Source organism: Nematolebias whitei, chromosome 11 (genome assembly GCF_014905685.2).
Source record: "Nematolebias whitei isolate Nwh7 chromosome 11, NemWhi1, whole genome shotgun sequence".
NCBI lineage: Eukaryota > Metazoa > Chordata > Actinopteri > Cyprinodontiformes > Rivulidae > Nematolebias > Nematolebias whitei.
The window spans coordinates 13,174,557-13,184,868 of NC_056508.1; the positions used below are offsets into that span (position 1 = coordinate 13,174,557).

Below are 10,312 nucleotides of genomic sequence, written 5' to 3' on the forward strand. Positions count from 1 at the left end.
GATAGCAAAACAAACCTGTGTGTGTGTGTGTGTGTGTGTGTGTGTGTATGTGTATATGTATTCCTTTTCAGTTTAAGTGGACATAAAAACAAATTTATTTAGCCTTCTGCCATTTCTTTATATACTTCTGCATTCTCGCAAAACTTTCTTGTAATATTTTAAAGTTGATTTGCAAGATTCAAACATTTTAAAGTTGAACTGGGACAGTGCTTATGTTTACTACTTTCTTTAGCTTTTGACAAAACTGTAAAAACCAAATTAATAAATGGATTTTTGTAAAGCTTTATTGTTATATTGATGCATTAATCCTTTTGTCAATAAAATATGAACTCAATGAATAAAGCATTTTCGCATAAAACATATTAGCATAAACTTTTTTTAATTGATCTTTGTTACCCAGGGCGTTTAGTTGCCAATGATAAAAGCAATTGGAGAGGCATAGATGTGTTTTTCCTCCAGTAAGATAATTTCAAAACACGTTCTAGGTAAACACCTGAAATCTAGTATATGACTAGTGAATCATTTCAGATGTCCAAGGTTGGTTCTTTTTGGGGTTTCCCCCATTCTTTATGTTCATATTGTTTATCTGCTGTACATTTTTGTTTTAGGATTTACTCTTCTATCTTCCACATTTGTGGAAGCTTTCTTCATTTTTTTCAGGAACGCATTCCAAAAATATCTCAAGCTTTCATTCAGTAGCTCTTTAGATGTTACTTTGGTGGTGCAAAAAACAATGATTTTACACAACTGTGTTATCTGAGGCATTTTTTCTTTTGGCAACTAAAGAAAATTACAAAAACAAAAGTTCTGCACAAGACTTGCTATTTTTAAAGTTCCCAATTATCCTCTATATTTAGATGGAATATAATCTATAAGATTTGAATGAATGCATGAATTGATTAAACTTTTTTTGAAGACCTTCAGAAAGTCTGGAGAACTGTTGATTGAAACCTTTTCAAAAAAGGACTATCGGTAAACTGTCAATGTCCTTGGAAGCAAAATCTTATGAGAAGGGGCTCAAGACCAAGTCATTGCCAGTTTTTAACTAAGCTCATTTCCATTCAGAAAACTAACTCCAGATAAAGCAAACAAGATGTGCAATTCAATGGACCCAACTACAGAGTATGCATACTGTGGCCAAATACATTTTCTACTAATCAGTCTCTAGATTTCACTTGTCTTCACTAGATTTGGCTAGTGTTTACCACTAATATCAGTCGCAAGTTATTAAGTCTATATAACCTTTAACCTTCTTATTTTTTGTCCCATGCCACATAACATATTTGGGAATTGTAAATAACCTCCATCTGTCTCGTTAACTGGATTACTTGGAATTATAAGCAGCATGCCGAATTCCTTTTGGTGTGCGGCTGCATCTTAGCATACAAAAGGTTGCATCAAAAATTGGGTTGCCAAGTCAAAATCCAAGATGGCCACCACAATATATATGTAAACCAGTCACCCCAATCCTCTTGAGGAAACCATGCTTCCTATTTTTTATATTGCTAAAAAATATAATTTCCTTAAATGGTTAGTGTGTCCATAGATTAATCTATGGCAGCCAAGACCACCATTGGCCACCCCCTGGCTCCGCCATTGCATCTGGTGGTGGATAAAACTGCTCCCTTCTTTTGCCAGGATCTTTCAACTTGGGCTGCTTCGGACAAGAAAACAAAAACAATCTCTCTCCTCCACAGTGTAACTCCTACCCTCTAGAATATCTTGCACCAAAAACACTAAGGTTTACTTGCATTCCCTGTTCGATTCCATCCAGAAAAACATTAATCTCAAAATTAAAACATTCAACTATTCAAATCCCTCCTCTGCTTGTGTGTAATTAGTTTTACTCTGTAGAAATTTGATTCTATTTTGACAACGAGTTTTTATTTGTTGGAAAGACCAGTTTATATTGACCATGATCAATTTATGACAGCAATAAAAGCATAAAACATACAAAGTGATTACTTTTCATAGACACTGTACATCTATGCATCCATCCACACATACATGTATTATCACTTCACCGTATGTGCTGGAAAGACGCAGCACTCCTTGCCATCCTTGTCGGATAACAGCTTTATATGGGGCCGAGATGGTGTAGAGGCAGGGCAGCCGGCTTGGGACCCGAGAGTCCCAGGTTCGATCCCCAGTCACTGCACATCACGTGGCGTCTCTGGGCAGCACGTCTAATTCCCAAAATGTCCCCCGGGCGCTTTCAATAGCTGCCCACTGCACCACCTGGTGGTGGATGGGTTAAATGCAGAGACTAATTTCGCCATTGTATGGAAACATACAGTGCTGACATTGTGATGACATTATTATTATTATTATTATTATTATTATCAAGAATCTCAGGATTCTTTCTCCTCCTGCTCCTGAGACCCAGTCGTGAGGACAGCAGAGAGACGCTGTTAGAATCTCTGTATGTTGAAAACATGTGTACCCTGCATGTACAGTCCCTGTTGCCCCTTTTAAAGCAATAACTTAAATGTTATTATTAGTCCATTATAATACATCAACTTCAGATGATGAAACTGACGAAAATGAGGTGAGAAGTTAAGTAGAACTGTCAGGAGGGGGAAACTGATCAAACTTGTCTTACAGTCTGCAAACAAGATGTCTGATATAACAATAAAAAACTACAAATCCACTCATCCTCGTTTTGCCATTCAACAAAAAAATAAGCTTGCATCATCCTTCCGAGGTTTCACCAATCTTCTTTGATTGCTCTGTTTGACAGAATAAAAGATTTGTTTTTGTAACACAAAAACAGACGTGACGGCTCATTCTGCAGTCAGGATGGATGTCAGCTCAAAAAGAGCATGAAGAATCAGGGCAGGTCCCTGTTAGACTGAGTTAAAGGCCCCTGTGCCTGCAGTGAAGAGGGATAGCCGAGTTACTTTAAAATCCTAGATTGCATCTAAGATGCTGGTGAGCACAGCTAACATGGTTGTTTTTAATTTTATTGAAAGCAGGCCCATGGCATGACACTTTGTCTCTGGTTCCAGTCCGATAAAACAAAGTAACTAATGCTACAGATTTGTGTCTCTATAAACTTTCGAGTGTTATGCCATAGTTTCTGAGCATGAATAAATCTCTCTCAATGTTTGTAACAACAGATTAGACTTTAATCTTTGTATTAGAGGAAAGAACTTGAGTGGCTGCGAGTCAGTTTAGAGGTAATTCTCAGACTTTAAGCATCTCTTAGCAACACTCTGACACAAACAAGTATTTTACTTCAGTGGCATTATGAGGACAAGTCACCACTTTACAATGCATCAGTTTTTAATGTTTAAATACTACCACATTGTCATGGAAACCCAGATATATGCTGCTTTGGGCAGATACAAACAGATATTCTTGGTATTTGACAAATGCACAGAGGGTCAAGAGAAAAGCCTCCCTCTTACTTTTCTCTGAACTCCTGGTAATCATTGCAGCTGGATTGTGCTTGTGTCCTTATAGAACTGTGCTGATGATGTTGGGCTCAGCCTAAGTTAGTGGGAGTAATTAAGATCCTGTTCATTATCATCAGTTACACTTCCACTGCATTCTGACAGCTGTGCTGCTCTGTGGAGCACCCACCCCCACCCCCGATTCATGTTTGAAAAATGAATTTATTTATTTTCAGTCCCAGCTCTGTTGACTATTCATGGTGCGGACACAAACCCTCCCCTGAGTGATATATTTGGACCTGAATCACATCCCTGAGGGCATATTGGATTCAGCCACATCCACTCCTCCACATACCCACCAGCCTGACACTAGTGTTTACATAGTCCCACTGTCTTACACAGTGGTGGGATGTAACTAAGTACAAGTACTTTGTTACTGTACTTAAGTACATTTTCATGTATCTGTACTTGACTTAAGTAGAGTTAAACGTGGGCACTTTCTACCTTTACTCCATTACATTGTACATTAAGTATGTGTACTTTCTACATGTTACATTCACATTGAGTTTTTTTTTATTTGTTTGTTAGTTTGAAAGTAAACAATGGCGAGACGGGAGTTGGTCCATTGAATCACTGCAAAGGGGGCAGGTAACGTTAGACCCACCTTCAAGAAGAGCTGAGCCAATGACGTATATTCTAGTATATACGTCATTCAGCTGGGCACACCACTAACACACCCAAAATGGATTCCTCTGCGGAGAGTCAGCCAGAAGATACACGCCACCCATGGCCTCATTGAAAGACTATTGAAAGATTATTGAAAGACTATTCAGTACAGCAGGTCAGATTCTCTTTCCATAAGAGCCAGACTGGACTCAAAAAACTTTGAAAACCAACTTCTTCCGAACTTGAGCAAGACATTTTTGCTACAATATTAAAATGTGTCAGTTCATGGGATGTTAGGAGACGAGATGTCTCCAAATTGCTCGACACTCTGGTCCAAGTTTTGAAAATGGAAAACATTAACAATTAAAAACATGCATTATCTGCAGCGTTGTTCATTAAAATGGCTCAACACTATTAATGTATTACAGAAAATATACATACGGTATGCACACTTAATGATATTGTAGACAATTGCATTAGGTAATACATTCAGCAAGTACTTTTACTTTTAATACTTTAAGTGTTTTTAAAAGCAATTACTTACTTACTTTTACTTAAGTAAAAATGTTAATGTAGTACTTTTACTTTTACTAGAGTACATTTTTGTTTGTTTATTTGTACTTTTACTTAAGTACAGTGTTTGAGTACTTTCTCCACCACTGGTCTTACACTTCTTGCTGTCGGCAGGTACCACTCGTCAGCCCAGAGAGGGGGAAGTTCCTGGAGTAGACTATAACTTCATCAGCGTGGAGGAGTTCCGCAAGCTGGAGGAAAGTGGGCTGCTGCTGGAGAGTGGCACCTATGAAGGTTTGTTTCTCAGTGCACACAGGATGTTCATAAAAGCAAAATAAACAAATAAAATTCAGCGTTAGACTCCATGTTGTGGGGCAGTTGGCAGCATGGTGTAAAGGAGAGGAGATGAAAGCCAGCTATTCTGTCTGAGGCAATGTTTTTCAACTGGACACAAGTGGAATGCTCCCTCCTGTTCAGAGTTGAATCTCTTACTCAAATGAATGAGTTCAAGTACCCAGAAGTCTTGTTCACGAGTTGTTGTTTTTCTTTTGGCTGCTCCCTGCTGCTGGAGTTGCCACAGTGAGCAATGTCACATGAAAGCTTTGGCAGTTGTTTTACTCTGAATGCCCTTCCTGATGGTACCTGGGTTCAAACCTGCAGCCTGAGGATTACAAGACCACGGCACCAACCACTGAGCTACTGGGTGTTCATGAGTAATGGCAGGATAGAGTGGGAGGTGGATTAATGTATGAGAGGCCTTATTCACAGCAATGAGTACATTGCTTGGTCTGTCACAGTGAAGGAAGAGTTGAATCAATAGGCAAAACTTGTTTACTGGTCTATCATCATTCCAACCATCACATGTGGTCATGACCAAAGGGACAAAGTCCCAGGTACAAGTAGCTGAAATGAGCTTTCTCTTGGTGGTTGGGCTCAGCCTTAGAGATAACATAAGGAGCACTGTCATTCAGGGGGAGCTCAAAGTAAAAACTGCTGCTCTGCACTGAAATAAACCAGCTGAGGTGGTTCAGGCTGATCTGGTTAGGATATCGTCTGGGCACCTCCCTCTGGAAATGTTTCAGGAACATCTTACTGGATAATGGTAAGATAGATAGTCTGCCCTGTGGTAATATACCACAGGGCAGACTCAGAATTTGCTAGAGGGATTATACAGGTATATCCTCTTTAATCTGGGAACATTTTGGAATCCTCCAGAAGGAGTTTGAGAATGGGATGTGTGGGTTTTCCTCCTGGACTTGTTTCTGCAACCCAACATGGGTAAGTGGCAGATAATTTGATGGATAGAAAACTCTTCAAATGTTCACACTGTATGTACCTAGAACAACTTTTTGGACTGTACATCCCACTATGAAGAGGTTAAAGATCTGTGTGTTTGCTTCTGCACTTCTTGGCAATGTTGCAGGCAGGCAGCCCATTCTAGGATTGTGCACCACTTGGCCGATGGTTCACAGCCACAGTAATTGTAGGCTGACATTCACTACCAACAAAAACAGAGGACTCCATAGTTGGAGTCGTGTATTTTGGGTCTTTCTTTTAATTTTAAAAGCAAAGTTTGAAACAGCCCTACAAACATTTAGAAGGACTTAAATGAGCCAACACTCATAGGATGATGGACATGCTCAAAGAGAATCATGTAATTGTGGGTGTCTGACTATGTTTTAAAATGTGGGAGGAACATCAGTAAAATACAAATAAAATCACCAGTTGTGACTTTTGCACATAGTCCTGTCATGTATTGGTGGTAATAATAAAACAGCTGTTTAGTTTTCTTATAGTAATATGTATGTAATAGCAGACAACAATGGCTGTTTTAGCAACAGAATGCAGTTATGATTATGTGGGTGCTAGAAGAGCATTCAACTATTTCAGCTAATCAAAGTCTGTTTATATATAGAGCAGTCACACACCCTTACATCCCCTTTGAGCTGAGAAGTTCTTACTCTGAAGCAGGAACCAGTAAAGACTGATCAAGTAGAATCATCAGGTCTATGAATGGCCTCGGTACGTAGACAAAAAAATGTGGGTGAATTTTCTTAAATGGTTTTAAGAACTGAATTGATCTTGTATGGTCTAAAAGCACCTAATATTACATCTAAAGCTGTCTCAGTGTTTATTATATTTTTTTACAGGTAATTAATAAATAATGACTTTAATAAAATTATAATACCTGTAGTGTTTATTCTTACTGTTATGGATTTCAACTCATTTTCCTGTAATTTATCTTTTATTTTTGCTGTTTTAGAGGCTGAAACCAGTCATTTGCCTCACTCAGTCTGACACAGTGTTTATACTGGTTTCTGACATGATTTATGGGTTCAGGGACTTGTTTCCAACCGATTAATGACTAAAGATAAGGATGTTTACTGAGATCCATTTAAGTTTTATAAATACTGAAGTACTGATGGAAATTTGAGTCCCTCAAAAAAAAAAAATGCTATTCATTGTTTGCTTTTTGTTAAATTTATTTTTATTTTTAACATGTCTGGAAAAAGACTCACATGTGAATGTGTTACTCTTAAAGAATGCTTAAAACTGTACAGTACACATTAATTGCTCATGCACTTCTTTTATGGATTACAGTTTAAACTGGTTTTCTGTTACAGTAGTCCCCCACCTATCGCGGGGGTTGTGGTCCAGACACCTCCGCGATAGGTGAAAATCCGCCTAGTAGGGACATTATATTTGTTTTAGAATTTATATAAAGGCTTTATAAACCTTTCCCACATTCTTACAATGTTCTAAACCCTAAACTCTCTAAAAGAGCACAGTGAAAGAGAGCAGACAGACTGATGTGATGGCTACTGAGCCAATCAGTGCCTGGGATGCAGAGCACAATGCTCTGATTGGTCGCCTTCCATCAATCAGCCAATCGTGTGTCGTGTACAATTTTACGTTGAAAACCCGCAAAACAGTGAGTCTGCGAAAGTCAAATGCAAATTAGCGAGGGACTACTGTACACTGGAAATGAATCACTTCTGAGTTCACGATTATAACCCATGTTTTCAAATTGGCTTTGTTTGGATCAGTTTACAGCCTTCTCTCTAGTTTAAATTACCCAAACTTTGAGTAGAAAGCTCAGCCCAACATTTGAAGGTGCAAAAATGAAGTATATAGACCAAGGCAAACACAGGAATGCTCCCCTGAGTAGCCAAATAATTACATTGTTGCCATAGTTCATTGTCCCAATCCACTCCAGGGAAATTGTTGGTTGTTAAATCTCCTGTAAACTTGCTGAGCTGTAACTTTGTCATTAAGCGAAATCAAGAAATTGCTCACATCATCAAACAGTAACTTGAAAGACACAGAGGTATTATACCCCTAGATGATTTATTTGTTGTAAAGGTTACACAACTTTGTTGAAACTTACTGGCAATGTAAAACTGCTGAAGTATTCCCTCATGTCCCACACTTGGCTCTGGAAGACTTGGCCTTTAACCTGGAGCCGAGTCATCAGAATGAATAATGGATCTGCTCTTTTTCCTGCATAATGTAACACATGCATATGTCTGCAGAGGGCCCAGAGCCACAATACATCAGAAAGTTAAATAATAACGCACAGATATATGACCATAGGGCCTCCCAGTACAAATCACTCAATATACTTTTCACAGATATTGTCTTGCAGACAGATTTACAGAGTTTACAGTATATTATATTCAAGTAGTGACGTATCGGACACCAGCTGCAGTAGAAACATTAAAGCATGTACTAATATGCATTTAACTTATCAGTGCAAGCATTTATACTACTGAGCTTTCAAACATATCTTTATTTACCACATTGTTTCATATTATATATTACTGACTGCAGATTTTTGCCACCAGGGTCTGTGTTTTCATGTTTGGTGTGTGTTTTATCATTTGTGTTATTTCTAACTTGTTATCTTGCTTCAAACTATTTTCTTCTAAACTGAATCAAACTCTGAGCGATTAAAGATCTTGGGGAAAAAAAGAAACAACCTATTTTCTCATTGCAGTCACTCATTTTCTGTGTCTCTTGCTGTCTCTCTCTTTTTCTGGTAATTCTTTTTAGTGCACTTTACATTTGATTTCCTTGTCTTATGCAGCTGACTGAAATGATTTATTGGCCTGGGCAGTCACGTTTATTGCTGTGACTAATCTTCCCCCTCTGAATGAAAATCTTTCTCTCTTGCTGTTTTGTTTGAGCCAATATTTGAAACTGTGTGTGTTTCCAATACTGGTTGTTAAATTGCTAAACAATGGGAACCTATTTCAGAAGGGTTGTATTCTGAAAATGATTGTCCAAGCAATAGATTTTTAGGTCAGTTTTGCACATTTGACAGCTTGACTTAAACAATTTATTTTTGACATGGCTTTATCATTGTGCTTTGTTAGAATAATTTTTACTAACAAATTCCCAAAGTCTTCACTGTCTGTATCATATGAAAGATGTGAAAGCACATCAATTGTATCTTGACTGATTGTTGAAGATGTTTTTGTCCTACAGAGTGATGAACTTGTCAGTGTGAGGAACCCCAAGGTAGAAAGTCAAGATTTTGATTTGTGTGTGCAAAAATCTGCAATGTGTTTGATTTAAGGCCTATTCAGTTTTCTACCCCTCACAGAGGGATGAGTCATTCATGTCAAATACAATGAGCTGGAATGAAAGAACTAAAGTTAAGAAAAAAAAGCGGGTGTTAAAGAGCTCTACCCAGCCCAGGCTCCTTACCTGTCACAAAGCCTAGTTGTTAGGCTTTACCTCTAGGCCAAAACCAGGCTCCAAGGCCTAGTACCAAGCCATGTCAGCCATGAGGAATTGACTTTGGGCCTGTAGTTCACCACCATTAGCTACCAGGTTTGCTTTGGCATTTATGTTGAAGTCTCTGTTATTGGCTGTAAACTGACACCATGAGTCAGAAGTTGTTCTTGGTACGTATAAGGGGAAAAGCACTGAGTGGTTAAGCAGTGAGTATTCTCAATGAAGTATGAAGTCACAGAGTGATTCCTGGCCTGGCATGTCATTGTGTCATGTGCTTTCAGTGGGCACGGGGCATTTCTTAAAGTGTTCCTCTCTATCTGACATTTTTCAGTCAGGTCATCTGGACAGTTTCTTTTTTTGTGCTGAAACGCTACGCCTTCGATCCGGAAGGCTTCATCAGTTCCGGATCTAAGGCGAAACGTTTCAGCACAAAAAAAGAAACTGTCCAGATGACCTGACTGAAAAATGTTGGATTGTAAACCTGGATTATTGAGCATGGACTTTGTTGTTTTCAACCAGTTTGACATCACTGTCAACAAGGAAGAGGGCCGGCAATGGAGGAGGGGGCGTACCAAAGAGACCATCTTATCAAAAGCAGAACTGGTTTGTTCCACTTTGGAGTAAGCTGTTGGGGGAAGAATCAGTTTTGTTGTGCGTTTCCTTGACTGATGAAGCCTTCTGGATCGAAGGCGAAACCTTTCAGCACAAAAAAAGAAACTGTCCACATGACCTGACTGAAAAATGTTGGATTGTATACCTGGATTATTGAGCATGGACTTTGTTGTTCTTCTCTATGTTAGTGAAAATGTTGAAAATTAAGATGGACACATAGGATTGTCTATCTGATTGAAATACGGTCGTCCCTCGTTTATCACGGGTATCGGTACCCTGAAGCCCCATGATAAGTGAAAAACCGCAAAGTAGGAATAGTAGTACAAGTAGTAAGTAGTAATTTATATATATATATATATATATATATATATATATATATATATATA

The 10,312-nt window shown here is 38.5% G+C and overlaps 1 protein-coding gene across 1 annotated transcript in view; it reads left to right on the forward strand.

Moving 5' to 3' along the window:
- magi3a (membrane associated guanylate kinase, WW and PDZ domain containing 3a) overlaps positions 1–10,312 on the forward strand; it is a gene marked incomplete in the record, with an annotated part of 248,896 nt that overhangs the window by 161,090 nt on the left and 77,494 nt on the right. Inside the window, 1 exon segment of the mRNA XM_037684665.1 lies at positions 4,749–4,868. Coding sequence (XP_037540593.1) covers positions 4,749–4,868 — 120 coding nt within the window.